This window comes from Daucus carota, chromosome 9, assembly GCF_001625215.2.
Source record: "Daucus carota subsp. sativus chromosome 9, DH1 v3.0, whole genome shotgun sequence".
NCBI classification, from domain to species: Eukaryota; Viridiplantae; Streptophyta; class Magnoliopsida; order Apiales; family Apiaceae; genus Daucus; species Daucus carota.
In genome coordinates this window covers 15,448,202-15,467,464 of record NC_030389.2, presented here as the reverse complement: position 1 = coordinate 15,467,464, position 19,263 = coordinate 15,448,202, and the positions used below count along the sequence as shown (strand labels likewise).

Below are 19,263 nucleotides of genomic sequence, written 5' to 3'. Positions count from 1 at the left end.
TTAATAATTACAAAGACTTAGTCATATTATAAAATACACCAAGTGTTATGTTATCATTAATATCAAGTATTCCTAACACCGTTCTTTTTTTTTTTTTAATGTTGATTTACGAATTTCAATCCACCCTCTGTGCAATACTCAGAATAGAAATTAAAACAAGATTCAATTCCATTAAAAGGCTTACCAGGATATTGTTTTAATTTGTCTTTAGAGTTTTTAAGATTCCACACTTTACTGCTTCTACTAAATGACTCATCAAAACTATGTAAGCAGTCTATATCATTTCATCAACTATTGGATCAGAAGCACTTTCAACAACAATATACACAACATTGTCTAAATAAACAACAAAAAGAAATCTAAAGTACAATTGCATGTTTATATCTCTGCTAAGCACAAATCTGCAATAAATAATTACTAAATCATAATCAACGATAATGTCTTGATTCTATAATTCTATAACAGAAACATAATTGAATTTATATACATAAGAGAACCTTACTATTTTTTTTATTTTTTTAAGTTTCAAGCTCTTTTAAATTGTAAACATAAAAGAAATGTTTGCATAAAAAATATTAGGCAACTTCCATTGTATATCAAATTAAATCTTCATTCTGTTTGGTTCTATAATAAATCAATGATCATTGCTACTCCCTCCGTCGCCCCCAGGAAGTTTACCTACATTGTTTGCACGCATTTTGAGGCTCTCTTAAAATTTATTTCTATAATGTATTTTTGATTTTTTTTTTTTTGAATGAAAGCTTAAACTTCAAACTTTTTTTCAAGATTTTTTTTTTAAAATATATAATGTAAGTATACTTTATAAGAGTATTAAAATACGTGCCAAAAATAATGTAAAGAACATGGTGGGACAGAGGAGTAGTATTTATTCCTGTGCTGTTTCTGATGGTCATCAGCGGTAACTGATATTATCTCATAAGTACTTGTGCACAAGTATGTTATGAATCAGAAACAGCATCACCAGTACTTTGCATTCTTCTTCTACACCAAATCATAAATTTTGTTACATGTTTCACATTATAATATTTAGGTTTCATTATAACCAATTAATAAACATACCTTCAATAAAAAGTTTCCCTAATACTTCAACATTTAGCAGCAATTTGAAACACTAATTCTACAGTGGAACCATAACTGTAACAACAATTTGCATTATATTATTATAAAACTAAAGATTCAATAAAATTCTTGTTTCAATTCTATAATAGAACCATAGGTTCGAAAAACAAAATTGTCAAAATCATAGAGAAAACCATAAATAACATATACAATAGCAAAACTAAATTCAATTCGAGCAAAACAGTTTACTAGAATCGTAAAGCGAAACTAAAAGATACAAATCTATAAAACACTGAATTTCATGTTACCACTTACAAATTGAAATGAACAAATTCTTAATTCGAGTTGATCAGAATTGAATGCCAACATCATCACAAACTATAGATTGATTAGAGTACAATAGAACTTGACTTAACGAAGTCAGACATCTCCTATGCTTGTATCTAGTGTAAAAGAGATCAAAGAATAACGTGAGAGATACATTGAGGGAGAGGCTCGGAGAGAGAAAGATTGAGCTAGAGATGTATAATGTGTATACAGATATACAGACCACCCCTTGGGGGTTCTGTAAAATATACAAAAATCGGTGTTTCCTAATTCCTTCCCAGGCGAGGGACAATCATCACAACCAGGAGCATCTCTTATTCAGTAATATTGTTCTAAATCATAATATTCTGACATGTAAACAACATAATTCCCCCAACTCTAGTACATTATTTGAACAGCTTCCTTCAGTGTTAATGTATTAACTTTGGGTACACTAACACTATTAAATTCTATATAACACCTATTTAAAATTACTAACCAATTGTTGGTCTTAAGAAATACTAATGAAAAATACAATGATATTTTCACATATATATATTCTTCAAAAAAGGTAGAACGGCGAAGCAAAATATGCTACAGCTATTCAGCTCCTTTGGTGGTCTTGTATGCGTTCACCAATTGCGTCTGCACATCATTAGAAACTATTGAATGTTCCTTGTATTCCATGGTAAACTCTCCCTTGCCCTGCAAAATTTTTATTTTTCAAGTAATGTGAAGAATCAGAGGCATGTCAACGTCATTAAGTTCAGTAAGCAAAATATCAAACATAGAGTTTACTTCACCTGTGTCATTGAACGAAGGGACGTTGAATATCCAAACATATTGTTGAGGGGAACCTGGGTAATAAATAAGTAAATCTTGTAAGGCACAACTGAACATTTTTTAGAATCAAGACTGCCAGTTATATCCGAAATTTTCAAATATCAAGGCAGTTCCATGGTGCTCCAGTAGTTCAATAGTTGTATGGCCAGTAAAATAAAATGAGAATTAGACGATGGAAGTCAACAAAGCAAGACATCCGGCAAAAAATATTGACCACTCTTGTTATGAACAAACTAAACTGAGGCATACATCAAAAAAAATTGAGCTCTCTCCATCTACTGCTAGATTAAGTGACATTTTAAAAATAAACAATGTTTCATGTCATCTCAAGTGTATCATATTGTCAGCGTCAGTGTCTCTTAGCAACACAGCTAGTAATCAATATATTACATACTATCACTATGTATTAATGATGCTACAAAAAATTATCATAATGCTAGTAATCAAATCCGAACCTAAGTTAGTGACTAAAAAAATAAATCCAAACTTATCATTAGTGAGTAAAAGAAAAAACAATTTAGTTGAGTAGTAAGTTTCTAAAGACACAATAAGTTGGGTGCCAAAAAAATCTATTTTCCCTTCACTGTATGCAATTCTGATATGGAAATGTATCAAAATTATGTTTTGAATTTTAAATCGAGATTTATATTAACACTTGGTTGATTTTGACCAAATCTTTTAGTTAAATTTGATTACAATTAGATTTCAATTAATTCTGAATAGTAGCGGGTCTTTTATGAATATTTCCAGTTATGCCCATGGCTTATATAAAGCCCATCCAGATGACTATAATAATATATATGACTTAACGTCATGGCCTCTTTTGGTACGATGTAACCCAACGCAGTAACTCCAAATTCCATGGAACTTGTAATAATTACACTGTTTGGTTGCATAATCTTGCAGTTGTGCACAGGGACACAAACTTCCCACGATTTTGTACTTCCAGTGAAACGTGGTAATCTAGTTACATAGGTCATGGGTGGAGGTGGATACTTTGAGTTACACTATTACTGATCAAAAATTTATATATTAAATTCTATGGTAAATCAAATGTAGAATTATATGTCAAAGTTTAGGTGAAAAACAAAGCCTAATCCAAATTAAATGCTATAATATAACAATTTTATTTAAAATTTACTCATATTATCATTATATATATATATATATATATATATATATATATATAGGCAATTGTTCAAATACAAACCACTAAAATACAAACTAAGGAAAAGTATACCTAAACGACATCACCCACACCCTGTATGTCATCACCCACCTAGGGCCCACCTTCCCCCCCCACTCAATCCACCCACCTATATGTTATAGATTTACATGTATATTTATTTTTATAGTCATTTATTCTTGTTATAATATATTTTAATTTAATGTTATCTAATGTTTTTCTTTAATTCTTTTTTTGTTATTTATTTTTCAAAACCAATAATCTAATAACAATATATTAATAATTAATATATTAACTCCTTGTAATATTTATTAGTTTAAAAGTCTAATTATTTTTAATTTGAATTCCACATTTATTTTGATTACTCTAGAAAATTATTTAACTTATTTTATTATATAATTAAATTAGTTTTTGTTCCATGAATGATTAAATTTAAAAATCTAATTACATACCTATAAATCAAACACTACCAAGCACAATTTTTGATTTACACAGTAAGTATATCCACTGTAACGTAGTTCCACGGATAATAAAACATAGAAATAGACCTACAAATGGTACAAGAGCTCTCTTTGAAGGACCTCCGAAAACCATGACCCATATCCGTAATCCATAACCATAGTCATAACCAAAAATCATATCTCAAATTCAAAATCTTGTTTACAATCATATCATGAAAATTGAATCTATTAATTTTACAAAAATTTGCTTCAGAAGTATTCAATGGAAACAATTATCCTCATTGGGCAGTATGTATGGAGACATATTTGAAAGCACTAGGTCTTTGGGATGGGTTGGTAGAAGAAATTCACAATAGACTACCTGAAAATCCTACCATGAAAGAACTTAAAGCATGGATCGAAAGAATTGAAGATAAGGAAGTCTAAGACAAAAGCATTTTTATTTGCAGTTGTTTCACCAAACATCTTCTCAAGTATCATGTCTCTAAAGCTGCCGAAGGAAATGTGGCTATATCTCAAAAGAGAATATGAAGGAGATAAAAAGGTCAATGGGAACAAAGTTCTTAATTTGAGCTGCAGAAAATGAAGGATTCTGAGATGATTAAAAATTTTGATGGACTTCTTGGTATTGCTAACAAGGTATGTTTTCTTGGATTAAAAAAAAAATGTGCAAAAAATTCTTGTTACTGTACCCGAAAGATATGAACCAATGGAACTTTGGAAAATACTAAAAGATTTGTCAAATATATCTTTGTTAGAATTGATTAATGCATTCCAGGCTGTGGAACAGGAGGATGAGATGTGAAGACAAACTACAAAGTGGAAGGTGCTCTCAAAACAAAGGCAGAAAGGTTAGAAAGTGGTATATGCTTTTACTGCAGGAAAACAAATCATCCACAGGGGTGTTGGTGGAGTCCAGATATAAAGTGCAACAATTGCAGACATTTTGGACACAGAACGAGTTTGCAAGTATCAAGAGAAAGCAAAAGAGGCTGTTAATCAGGAACATGAAGACGATATATTGTTTTGATAGCTGTTTAAAATATCAAAGCAAGGAGGAGTGTTAATATTATGCTTTGAGCTTTAAATATAGATTTATTTTAATAATTAGTTGATATTGACCAAATTTTTTAGTTAAAATGAGATTAGAATTATATTTGAATTAATTTTGAATAGTAGCAGTTTTTTAGGAAGATATGTTCCTGGCTTATAAGAAAACCATCCAGATGATTATAATAATATATCTGACTTCACATTATATCTTTATTATTTATTATACTTATACACGCATAGAAAGAAACCTACAGAATGGATGTATTTTTACCAACCTTCTCTTTCTCTCTCTCTCTCTCTCTCTCTCTCTCTCTATAACTGATTCTGTCTCTTTCTTTAAAGTTTCTATCTCTCATCTCTCTCATTGTCTCTATCTGCTCAAATCTATGTCTTTTCTGTCTCTTTCATTTCTCTGAATTTTCTCTAAACTCTCTCTATCTCTCTACTTTATTTGCTATTCCTGCATTTTATCAAATAGAAAACCCCCAAAACAGTCTTAAATATTTCAGGAATTCATCAATCAGTGTTATAGTGAAACATCTATAGCCCAATCTGTGTAACGAATAAATAATGACATCTTAAAACTTCGAGAAAGAGAAAATTAACTCTAACTATTGGATTTACCAGGAAACTAACACATGTATATAGTGGTAACAGATGATTTTTTTAGGAGATGAACATACAAGAGGCTGTTTACAGTAACACTTATGTACTATGAAATCCAAATCCATAGTGCGTTGCGTTATAGGATGAGAAGTAAAAAACAGTAATATACATACATGGGCAGTAATTACGGAATCGTCACCATCCTGGTCATTCGCAATAATCAAACCTTTTCTCCTGTTGAAAAACATGGTAAGATGCTTCCTTTGCAGACATTCAAAATTTTTTGAATTATAGTTCATAAACAAGAAGAGTCGTAGGTACTCACTTGTTCAAATCACCAGTAACAGTGCCCTGAAATTCTGTAGGTACTTTCAATTCTACCAACATTACAGGTTCCAATATAACAGGTCTGGCAGCAGCATAGCACTGTTCATGAATTTAAAGCATGATCATTATTCACAGACATAAAATAGAATAATTTTTAAAACTGCACACCAAACTACATGAAATACGAAATATCCATTTCAATGTATGGAGGAAGACCTGTCTAAAGGCATATATTGCAGCCAACTTGAATGCAAGTTCACTGGAATCCACAGTATGGGCTGCACCATCTGTCAAGGCAACTAGGATATTTTCAACCGGGTGGCCTATTAATGAACCACTGCCAAAACAAAATTTTCATTTAGATACGATAAATTACTAATGAAAGTAGATTATAGAAGCTTAATTGTTGACTATTCAATGGGCTCTAGTGGAAAAAAAAAATGTAACAGCGGAATGTCATTAAAGGATAAGAAAATGAAGGATGAAACCAGCATATCCCTAAAAAATAACCACAAAAGTAATTAATCTAACAGATGATATGACGCTGAAGATTGAGGGTGAGATGTGTAAATATCCATACATCTACATACACCGAAGCTTTCTCGGACAAGTACTCCCTCCGTCCCACCCATTTGTTTAAATATAAGTTGGGCACGAAGATTAAGAAAAACAAAGAAAGTTGGAGAAAGTTGCAGGTCCTACTAAATTAAACAAACAAATTGTTACTCTATTAAGGAATGTAAAGGATCGGGAGGGACATCCCCAAAAGGAAAGTGCAAAGAAATGGGTCAGACTAAGGGAGTATCTGATATTGGCATATAAAAAATCAAATTCCTTTCCACTTTTGTGAAAGAAAGAAAATTTCCTTTCCAGGGGGAAATTATGAAAATAGACCACAATATGGCATTGCAGAAACCGTTATCTTACTTCTAGAAGTATTTTATGATAAGTGGTAATAAATTACAACCTATTAGAATGCTTAGTGCAGTCAATATGCTTAACTTCAACAAATATAATTTGAGATGATTTGATACTCACGAATTGGCAGCTTCCTTAAACCCCTTTTCAATTGCTGGGATAAAACCTGATGGTATAGCTTGTCCAACAATTTGATTCTCAAATTCAAACTTACTTGACGACCCCGGGGGAAGTGGTTCTACATACCTGCGAGTGAAAAGTAAACAGGTACTTAAATACGATTTTAATAAGTTACAGCAGATACAAATATTTATAGTCAGGATTGAACAATCATGGAACGGAGAGTGAATGCTTTATCCAAGTTACACATTTTTCGGAGGGCACTCTTTCTTTTGTTTGACGAGTGTTAAGTGAGAAGGCGATCTAACAAAACACGTTGGAGCAATGGCTCAGTAATATTATACAACTTAACATAAATGCTATTGTGAATACCGACTTTCTAATACATTTTCGGCTTTAGCTCCTTCTACCATCGACTACTAAAAAAAAAAATTTATCGATACAAATACCCTCTGAATACTGTAAAATAGAACGGACGAAAGACATGAGGTCAATGGCGGTACATAGTTAAGGATGGGGGTCAACTTTTTTCATTACCCATGGCCTGGTGTGTCTCCTCCTGAGAATGCTATTGCTACTTTTTCTAATTCAATAGCTGCAGATTCTGTAACAAGAACCCTGGCTTCTGATTATTCCTTCAACAAAGAGTGCATTTAGCCTAACAGCGGATTATTCCATTCTGTGTTCGAGGAGGCCATTGTCTTTTGCTATAATAACTATACAAGAAGACCAGCTGATGTATGTACTGAACCTCAGAAGCTATGTTATCTGAATTCGATTCAGGCATGGGACACAGGTGTGCACCAAGTGTCAGATTATCAGTCTTAAAAAAATTAGAAAACTGGGGGAATTGTTTCGAAGGTGGACACAGTTGGGCGGATTCGGCATATAACCTCAACCTAGGTGAAATAAAACCTACTTTTATATTTATTTCACGAATGTAAGATTAATGTCTTCTCTCTTCTTGCAACAATAAACATATGCATGATTGTAAATATTATATGAACTTCAGATAGAAGATTTCCTGCAGCAGACAAATTATAAATACATGTTTATATTTTATTAGGAGCTCATAGTGGTATGACTTATCCGTGTACAGATTTGATGCTTAAACAAATAAACTTCAGATAATAGAGAAATGCCATAAAAGTTATTCTTAACATTTACATTTCCGACACGGCATCTACAAAAAGTAGACTGCCAACTCTTTATATATACTATGTTAAGACCAGCAACTAATTTTCTAGTACACTAGAAGCAACATAATCCTCCAATATATGTCGTAAAATCTATGCTTACCCACATACTCTTCCATATTGTCCCTGCCCTCCAGTTTGCTTCTTATGTAAGTAATCAAATTCAGTACGTTGAGTGATTGTCTCTCTGAAGTTTACACGAGGTTTCCCAACTGTAGCATCGACCTTACACATGCAAATGAAAAAAAGAGAGTGAAATGTAATATGAACTCTTAAAGTAATAATATTTTTTTGTTTAAATTAATAATATTTTTTCTACAAAAAATTGTAATAGATAAACTCAAACCAGCAGCAATATCATAATATAGTAAGTAATTTGAAATAAAGGCCTGTACCTTGTACTCCCTTTTAATGCGCTCAACATATATATCCAAATGTAGCTCTCCCATGCCAGAAATTATTGTCTGTTAAATAACACTTTCATCTGTCAGCTAAAACATGACAATAATCATTTGAGAAACTCAATGTTACAAACAGTACCTGGCCACTCTCACCATCTAAACCAACTCTGAATGTAGGATCCTCTCTCTGGAAGCGACTTAAAGCTTTGGAAAACTGTCCAAAATAATAAAGAAATCATATTTCATTAATAATTTAATCATAAGGAATTCATTAAAGCTGAAATACTCACCTGTCCTCCAGAATCTTTGGAAACAGGAGAAACAGCTAATGACATCACAGGTTCAGGAACGTTCATAGATGTCATAGTGTATTTGACTTTTCCATCAGTAAAAGTATCTCCTGAAAGTACCAAAAAAAAACATAATTAACCACATAAAAGGAAGCTGAACAAAATATAATGAGTGCTGTTGTCCCGATCCGGCTGAAAGTGTCCTAGATTAATACATGTCCAAGTCTCAGACTCCGGAATATTGGCAAAAATCAAAATCATGACAATCTTACATGGTTTGGACCTAAAATTAGTGTCTGGGTCTCCATACTAATGTCCGAGTATCAAATGTCCAACCTAAGTACTCAAGGTAATAAAAAGAGCAGGGGTAACAACGATAATAGGCTCATGACCAACACATACAGAAAATTTCAGTTTGCAGATGTTAAAATTTCAGATGCTACACAACATGTTAACATGTGATTCACATCCACTTAATGTTAGCTACAGGGTACATTGGTTCACTTCACAGTCATTTTCCACTTATATAATAATAGACTAAACAAGATATATCCTCTGCTGTTTGTAAGGAATACCTGAAGCACATTCTATACCGAATACAGCTACAATCTGTCCAGCATGTGCCTCTTGAATATCCTGTATAAGATATAGGATGAATAAATGCATAACTTACGGCAAATAAACTAGTGAGGCTTTAGAGAACTAAGTCCACAAATTTTAAAGATCATAATTTAAACTTAAAAACATGAAGCAAACAAAGGTGCATTCTATAAGGTCCTTGCATATTTTCGTCAATTTCTAAGTGATCTAAGAAGCTTTAGCGCATAGAACATAAATTTCAGTATCAATGAAACTTGTGGTTACAATTGCCTGCATAACTAACCTCCATCTCATTCGAGTGCATCCGAACCAAACGAGGGACCTGCAGAGGCATTGAAGAATAAATAGGATAAATAATTTTGTTATTGCATCTGCAAACCTCAAAATAAGATATATAATCAGAGAGCGACATATTACCCTCATCCAGAAGATGAGAAATATCGAAGTAACTGACGTAGATGGCATATCTCTTTTCACAAAAGAGTGTGCATTCTAAACATCTACACTAACTGAGACTAGCGGCTATGGCAACGTCAACAAAAAATATAGAAATATTAACATGCCAAAGACAATACTGGGCTCTACTAAAATCCTATTTCCTAGTTTCTACTTTCATTATCTACATAAAATTGTATGAACGATATGAACTACCAAGAAAACATGCAACCGGGTTTCAGATCTTGTTTTGCTAAGAAAGAATTTTCTTTGAAATATATGCTTCTGAAAAATTTAAGGCAACAGCAGCCAAATAAAACAGGTATAGCTTGAACATAAGAGAGTAGACTGTGGAATTCAAACTTACTTTGATCTTCTTCCCTGTATTTACATTGACGATAAAATCACCCTTTTTAAGGACACCTTCATAGATTCTTCATTAACAAGATAATTTTAGTCAGCTAACTCCCCAAAACAAGGTGCAGTAACCAGCACCAAGTTAATGCAGGAAACAGAAAACAAGACAAAAGAGAATATACACTGCAGCACCTTAAATATGTCAACTGACCAAAACGCCCTTCCTCTAATTTAAAAGCCAGAGCAACAAGAGGCCCAGCAGGGGTTCCGGAGAGCGGAACCTAATAGCAGTACCCAAAAGTGAATATCAGCCTCAGAGAGATCAATTATATACTATCAATATCAGATGATATAAAGAATCATTTAATTCAATACCTTTTCTTCATTCTTAGTTTGATCAAGCGCATAGTTACAAACTTCAGTTGGACATGGCAAATAACTAAGAACACCATCGAGAAGTGGTTGAACACCCTGTTATAGTAGGAAGTCACAAAATAGATTTCAAGGTCACAAAATAGATTCAATGCTATGTATCTATCCCAAAAGACTTTTCATTTGTACGAATTAGCAAGGATCAATTAACACACTCTGGAATTCATATCTTCTCACCCAAGTAAACTTTTAGTAGTAATCATTGTCTAGAAAAACAATGAGAAAGTTTGGTACATATAACACATGTGCATCACAGTTCAAGTCAGCAAGTGAGCCCATTCAGTAAATATAACTCGTATGCGTGTCATAGATTAAAGAAAGGTCAAAACTCAAAAGGATCTAATCTGGGTAGCATTATTCAAATTCATTGTAGCCTCGACAAAACAAGGTTCATATACTAGTACGCAACCATATATTATTCAAACAGGTGTTTCTAGAAAAGCGTAGAGTAGTTTCCATATCAATGGATTGGAACCTAAACTCACAATTTCTGTAACTGAAATTAGTCTTGGGAATTGGGGAAATTGCAACAACTTTGTTTCTTACCTAGAATTCTCAAAGATAGATTGCAGATCAACACTATAATCGTCATGAAAAATTTCAAATGTTCAAAATACCTTATTCTTAAAAGCACTGCCCATGAATACAGGAATGAATTTCCGTGCAATAGTAGCTCTTCGGATTGCCTCCTGGGAAAAGGTGAAGAAAGAAATCAATCATTTAATAGGTAGCATATACAGCTAGGTAAGGTATTTGCAGAACCAAGTTAAGAATGCATAAAGTATTACAAGAACATTCATACTGTAGAAATCATGTGTACATAAATTGAATCAAGCACCTCAAGTTCTATTGGTGATATAGGCTCGTCACTTAAGAATGCTTCAGCAAGCTTATCATCAACCTCGGAAACCGCTTCAATTAGTTCACGCCTTTTTTCTGACACCATCTCTTCCAGATTACCTGGTATTTGTTCAGTTGTAATAGTTTCACTGCAAAAAAACATTATTAAATAAGTACATACACAAACAAGGAAGGGAAACATAAAGATAGCAGCATTAAAGATCATAAAACAGACCCACTCGAGCCAGTAAAATAATAAGCCTTCATCTGCACAAGATCCACTAGACCCTGTAGTTCTTCTTCCAGTCCAATTGGAACCTGAACTGCAGCACTGTGATGGCGAAGCTTGGATCTTGCCTACAAGAACAAATGAGATGTGGGAATGTAACGACATGTCATTAATGTTGCTTCTACCCATACATGAAAATCCTAAATCTAACACTTCTCAAGTTTTTTGTCTTGCGTAGAGAACTTTATCATTTCAGATTTTCATTTCTGTAATTCTCAAAGTTCTTTTGACCTATATGACTATATCAAATTGTGGTTACAAATTCAACATCATGCTAAAGTTATATAAGAAAAATATAACATTCGCATATTTAATTTTGTTTATTTTATGACTGGATCCTGTAAATCCATTTTGAGAGGTAAATTTACAAGTGAAATGGCACAAATGTACAGGAAATAATGACAATCACCAAAATACTTCAAGAACCAAGGACACGAAGGTTTAACACAGATCAATCAGTATGTAAGAGATGAGAAGTAACAACTTACTTAATGATATCGCCTCATCAGAATACATTACTCAAATTATTGAAATTAACAAGCCTTTGTTTAAGAAAAAAATCTCGTAAGCACCAATAGTTTTCCAATGCAAGTCGTTTAGCTCTGGAAAGTGAACAAAGTATTAGGCTTAAAATTTTAAATACTTCAATGTATGCTAGGCTTTTTTTAATCTGTATCTCTCTCTCAGCAGCCGCAGCTTAACTTCATTACTTTCATGAAGTTCCTACAGCCTTAGCGGCCAACTTGAAATATTGAAGAGAGGAAAGCTTTGCCTTTCAATCTTCTCCCATATTTTCCATCTGCGGTATTCCTCTAATGTTTCAATGCAGTGAAATCCTCTGTGGCTGATCACAAAAAGCCATATCTCCGACAAAAATCATACCAGCAGGGCGATGCTTGTGTTCATCATTTTTACACCTGTACGGTGGCCAAGATGGCATGCCGACGTAACAGGGATCATACAAAAGTAGCACCATGATTCAAAAGTATACAGATTCAGGTGTTTTACTGTGGATTTGGAGAATTGAGTCATATAATGGGTCTCACTTAAAAAAGTAGCTCATTGTGACAGATCACATTTGCAATTTGCAGAAAATTATGACTTCTTGACATCCTCAGCTGGAGGCATCTTAACTTTATCTTATAAATAGCTATCATTAAGCCTTGCGTGGGTCTGGAAACTGTTAAGTATTGTAGTAAAAGTCAAGACTCTAGTACTGTAGTAGTACTATTAGTAGCTGTTGAGTAGCAGTAGAGAGTTATTTGAGAGTCACCAAGGGTAATTCATTTAAGTAGTAAGGTTTGCAAGTACAGGTTGGACTTGTAATTTGGTTATCTTGCATTTTATAAGGAATACTCATTCCACAAATCTCTCTCTCTCTGTGAACTTGCACTGCACTTTATCTTTCTATAACAAGCTCTCCATAAACTCTGCATCTCTCTCTAGCTATTCTCTGCGTTCTCTCTACTATGTCTTATGTATTATCTGTTTCTCTGTTAATCACTCCGTTATCTACTTGTTTTGCTGTTTAATTAGTTCCTTAACCTATAAAATCACAAAAACATCAAATATACAGAACTCACAGAAGTCAGTTCCCGACAAAAACCCAGATCCTATTTCAAATTTGACCTGTTACTTGTTTCCAACCTTCAAGATGTGATCTTTACATTTTAAACTTAGCAACGTAAAAGTGAAAAACAATATTGTTTAAAGCACAAATAATACAATTCAACCTCATAGTGTGATTATCTATTCTTTAAAGATCTTCTATAATATGCCGTATATTTTTTTTTAAAAAAAACATACAAAACCTTAAAACAAGACACTTTGCTCAATTAGCTTAAATATCTTATATACTTCTCTGTCATGTGATGATGATTACAAGTACTATGAAGTTGCAATTATAAATAATTAAAGTAAGGATACATAAATACAAATCACCATCACATCGAGAAACACTTCAGGAAGAAAGAAAAATATGACAATCATCCATATACCATAAAACTCAATGCAACGAACCTGGCTAAGAACCTTCCAAGGATCTGCTCCCATCCTGTCAAGTTTATTAATAAAAGCGAGCCTTGGTACATCATATCTTCTCATTTGCCTATCAACAGTAATTGACTGACTCTGCACACCTCCAACACTACAAAGAACAAGAATGGCACCATCAAGCACACGCAAGGCTCTTTCAACCTCAATTGTGAAATCAACGTGACCGGGAGTGTCAATAATATTCACCTGCAACAACAAAAAGTAACAACTTCACTGAATATAACTCTGAGTGGTACTCAAAATTTTTGTTGGGTATCATTTGAAAATGTAGCGAGTATTCTCAAAGAAAGGGTCAGCGTAATATGTAAATCTTATTTCACAAGACGGCTCGCCAATAAGTACTAGCAGAACACTGCAGATACCCATTCAATAGGGTTTATAGTCCAAATTCACAATTTCCAAAGCATAAACCTTCTCTATGACCAGACAACTCCTGGATCGATGCGCTTAATGAAAAGGAACTCTCTAGATTAATAAAAAAATTCCTTCGTAATTACTAATGACCAATATCTGTCCCCTAAGCAAATAATCAGTACATATAATTTTCAGTACATGTGATTTTCTCCAAATAAGATGCTGGCAATACTTAGCAAGACAGATTAATTTCCGGTACATATAATTTTATAATACGAGTTACTGACTTTAATACGCCGCGGCGGCCACCAAATTTTAGCATCTATCTCAATTCATCACTAATATTATCTATGATTCAATCTTCAAAACTTGCTTTCACTCATGTCCAACACGAACCAACAGCTTCCATCAACTCCATTAAATTTCCTATGCTTCTTATCAATAATCACATTAAAAGTAACAAATATTCAACTTAATCTCATCTGCTTATCCACACCATTCTTAGTTAATACTTACTAGTTACTACTCGGCCCATCAATCCCAATATTACCAATATCCCACCACCTTTAGCTGTTCCTCTTCAGTTGTTCCTAAACCCACCAGTCAGTGAAACTAGTGTTGAACCAATTGGATACGGTTATGCAGTTTCAGTTGACTTAACCAACTAAGGCATCTACCTTACCATTTAGCTTTTAAGCTGCACTAATATCCAGTAATAATAAGATTACCTAATAAACACCTGATGCAGAAACTGGATGAAGTAAATTTAATCCCCATTTGTCTTTCACTGTGAGATCTCATATTAGCACAAAGTCCTCAAAAAAAAAATCTAAACTTCCAATTAAATAAGACATTCTTACTACACCCCATTTGTCTAAATAAACATAACTATTCAGTATCAAGCCTATCATTCTGTAGCATTTCCATTCCATTCTAATGCTCAATAAATAACAGAAAATATTTAAAATCAATTCATCTCCGACTCTCTTGCATGCCCGAACAGACCCAACTAATTCCATACTATATCATCTCCAAAGCTTCCATCTTCTTCCTATCAATCAACGCATTCTAAAGATTCAAACTTTACAATCACTTTTACATTATTATCAACACAAACTGATTGAAATCAAAGTATTGAACCTAAATTGTAACAGCAAAGCCACAACATACTCGTCAAATCACAATAAACGCATTTCATCACATTATATCCTAATCTACGATACAGAATCACAGGACACTCATCAATTACCATTTCACAAAATTAATAAACCTAAATCAGGACCTGAAGATGAATAAAACAGCAGAGCAAGTGAAATGGACCTGATAATCCTTCCAAGTACAATACGTAGCGGCGGACTGGATAGTAATCCCTTTCTCTCGTTCCAAATCCATGGAATCCATCTTCGCACCGACTCCGTCTTTCCCTCTAACTTCATGAATCTCATGAATCCTTCCGGTGTAAAACAGTATCCGTTCAGTAAGCGTGGTCTTTCCGGAATCAATATGCGCAGAAATCCCGATGTTTCGAAGCCTGTCCATGGATTCTTTCCACCAGGGATCCTTGTCTTCTTTCACTTTGGCCACTGGAGCGGCGAAGTGGCGGAGATGGAGGAGGGATGTGATCGGAGATGGACATGACGGAGGCGCATTGGAGAGTGTGTAGAGGAGCCGACTTGTGGAGTTTCGTGTAGATCGGAGCATGATTGAGTATGTGTAGAGTGTGTGAAATGTAGTAACGGGGGGTTTTGTAAAACCCTAAACCCCAAATATATTTGGACTTTCAACAAACCAAAAACGAAAATCAGGATGACTATATAATAAATCTCTTTAATATATCTCTTTTAACCCGCGTACGAAGCACGGTAAGCGTATAATTCATAATTTATTGTTTATAATTTAAATTTTAAAATTATCTTAGTATTTTAGTATTAATAAATTGAATTTAATTAAATTATATTAATCAACTAATTATATTTTCTCACAAAAATTTAGCTTTTACAATTTATTATCTATTTATAAATATTTTTCTAATATTAATATGTGATAATTTATTATTCAATTGATTGTAAATCAAATTCTAAATATTTCGCATATTTTTGTATGTATGGTATGGAAAAAGATATTAGTCGTGTAACATATTAGAGTTGGAAAATAGTAGTTTATTTTTATTTCAACTAATTATAAATTATATTTAAGAGGATAATAATAAAGTTTTTGTCTTGTTTTAGTGTTTTTAGTATTTGAAATTGTTTAATAATGGAAAAGTAATAGACCTCGTTGTAGACTTCTAGTTGTATAAAGAGAGTACTAAACCAAAAAGAAAATGACCAAACCAAAAATTTGTACGACTACAAATTATACCGATGTTGGCTTTTTATAGTATAGTATAGATTGCTTGAATGCTAATTATGCTGTTATTTACTTCTATGTCCTCCAATTTCCAAACACTTACACTTATTACAGTATTTGCCACTGTGTACATGTATTTTATACGGTTTGTGTGTAGCAAACATCTGTTTTGGGACACGTTTTTGGAGCATAATGAATACAATTGTCCAGTGTAGCCTCTACTCTCACCAAACTTTCACCAGAAAGTATACTGTAGTTTCCCTCATCTCTGTCATTTCGGTGCCCAAGGCTATTACACCCCATATCTTGCACACAACTGAGCTACTACACACATGTGGCTTAACATCTAGCCCTTAATTCAAATTACCGTCCTTTCATCTTAGTTTTTTGTTTATGGGGATTGTTAATATTATTTCTTCTAATTTTTGTTTCATTTCATCTTCCTTCTCTACACCGCTCATTTTCTTGTGGACTGGAGACAAACATTCATCTTGGTTTTTTTGTTTATGGAGCCTGTTAATAATGGTTTCAAAGGTGATTCGAAGAAGAGAAAAAAAAAAGAGCCCCTTTTGTCCAATGTTTGTGAGTATTCTATACACGATTCTCTTTTAGTACTATGTGTTTTTGTTCATCAATGTTTGTTTCCCTTTATACTGATCATTATTAAATAGGGCTACTGTTTGTTCCTTACAATCATGATCGCTGAGTATATTTATTGTGTTTTCGTTGATTAGTAGTTGTATTTATTGTGGTTTCAGTTAGTTATGACCTTCAAATGATGAAAGAAAATATAAGTCCTCGGAAATCAAAGATTATACGTGGCACAGAATTTACTGAGGATTACTTTAAAAAGATTGGTCAGTTCCTCACCTCCTTGCCCTAATTTAATTGTAGTCATCAAATTAAGACCATCTTTAATATTCAAGTACTGATTTTTTTGCAGTTGATGATGAGTATAATTCCATTAAAGCTACTCCTCCCATTGGTAATTATGTTTATACATTATCATTAACTCTGTTTATTACATGTTATACTCCATGTAATAGTAGATTATAGATTAAGCTCCTTTGTTAGTAACAGCATTTTGTAATGTTATGCTACAGGTGATAGATTATTATTCAGCATGAAAAGGGCTGCTCTTGCTCCTATATGTCCAAATACATTGTCTGACTGTAGTTATCATGTTAAATGCATTGTAATCAAGCAAGTCAATACACGTATTAATGACATTCCAATGTACTTAGATTGTGGTAATGATAATTTTACATTTAACATGACAAGTAATAAGATTTTTGAGGTATCATTGTGTTTAGATGCACATATGATGAAGTCAACACAAATTCTAAAAACTGCAGATATTTTGAAACAAGAAAAAAACTCTAGAAAAAGCAGATATTTAAGAACGGAGGGAGTACTTGACTTTATATATAATTTTATCAACGTCTTTAATTTTTTATCGATGTGTTTAATTTTCTACTTTATTCATTCTCATTTAATCAAAACAACTAAAATTTTGAAAATATACTATCACGGCCAGGGGCAGATGATGGGCTAAAATACCGATAATATATAATATTAAAAAGTTGACATTAGTGTTTGATATAATATTTTAGTCAAAATAAAAAATACTTGATTTGTTATAATATGATATTTAGTTGGGCTAGAACCTTTATAAGTATTAAGAATTTAGAAAGATAATCTGTATATATAATCTTTATTCATATAATTTTTATTTGAATTTATATTCACTTTGTTTGGGTATATATGTGTGTGTGTGTGTGTAATGTCTATCATGATTGAATTATTGACTCGTATTATACTCTTTAAATATAGTAATCATTATTTTAGATGACAAAAATAAACATGACAAAATATTAATGAAAGTATTTTTTTAATAATTTTCTTGTAATTTTTATTATTTTTATTGTGATTAAAAATTACTCTCTGTACAAAATTTTAAACGTATTTAAAATTTATAAAAGTGAATGATCCTTTAATAGTCAATAATTTTATAAATTCGTAATATTAAATATGCCAAACTAATAGATTATTGAAAACGTGATAATCATATTTTATAATATATTTTTGAAAAGAATGCATGTTTAAGAATTAAAATCTAAACATTTTAAAATTTAAAATTAAAAATAATAAGAAATTGTTTGAAGTTTAAAGTTTGTAGCACAGTCTTTATGTCACCCGGTAAACACATTGTAATCAACAAAAACTATTTATTACAGTCTCACACGTTCAATAAGCTAAGGGTCATATCTGTAATCTCCACGAACTGCACAAAGCAAAAATGAAGTGTATTTAGCAACACCCTAAATCCTGCTAGTTCACTTGTGGAACGGGATATCCAAAAACTTTTTACATAATTACATTAGTTGCATTCAGTTCACATCTTATTTTTCATTTTTTGGCAGGTCAATTACAATCATCTGAATCTTGATAATTTCTCTTCATTCAGATCTGAGTTTGGTAAGTCTGCTCACATTAATGGCATTTCTTTCTTTGGTTTATTAGATTTTATGATTATATTATGTATTTTTCGATTTTGCCCTTGAGGTTCGAGTACTGGAAGAAGAACTAGCACTGTAGCCCGTGCGAGGCACGGCCTGTGCTTATATGCGTGATGATTTTTATTGTTCCGACATTGGAGCTCGTATGGACGCGTTTCCTGTTTAAACTAATGCATTATTAAGAACTAATTTATGTATTTTTCATAATTATCATTTGAAATTAAAACTTAAGATCACCACTGTGTG

At 32.7% G+C, this 19,263-nt stretch overlaps 1 protein-coding gene across 1 annotated transcript; it reads right to left on the bottom strand.

Moving 5' to 3' along the window:
* Positions 1-1,698: 1,698 nt before the first annotated feature.
* On the bottom strand, positions 1,699-15,958 carry LOC108192273 (elongation factor G-2, mitochondrial). Its single transcript, XM_017372964.2, has 20 exons — positions 15,470-15,958; positions 13,760-13,981; positions 11,687-11,808; positions 11,450-11,600; positions 11,229-11,300; positions 10,555-10,650; positions 10,372-10,460; positions 10,190-10,256; positions 9,671-9,709; positions 9,363-9,423; positions 8,788-8,897; positions 8,637-8,711; positions 8,492-8,560; positions 8,200-8,321; positions 6,901-7,026; positions 6,079-6,199; positions 5,861-5,961; positions 5,709-5,769; positions 2,190-2,243; positions 1,699-2,091 (listed from the first exon to the last, which is right to left on the bottom strand). Exons 1-20 carry the CDS (start codon positions 15,848-15,850, stop codon positions 1,987-1,989), a joined length of 2,244 nt encoding a protein of 747 aa, XP_017228453.1. The 5' UTR covers positions 15,851-15,958; the 3' UTR covers positions 1,699-1,986.
* Between the last annotated feature and the right edge of the window lie 3,305 nt (positions 15,959-19,263).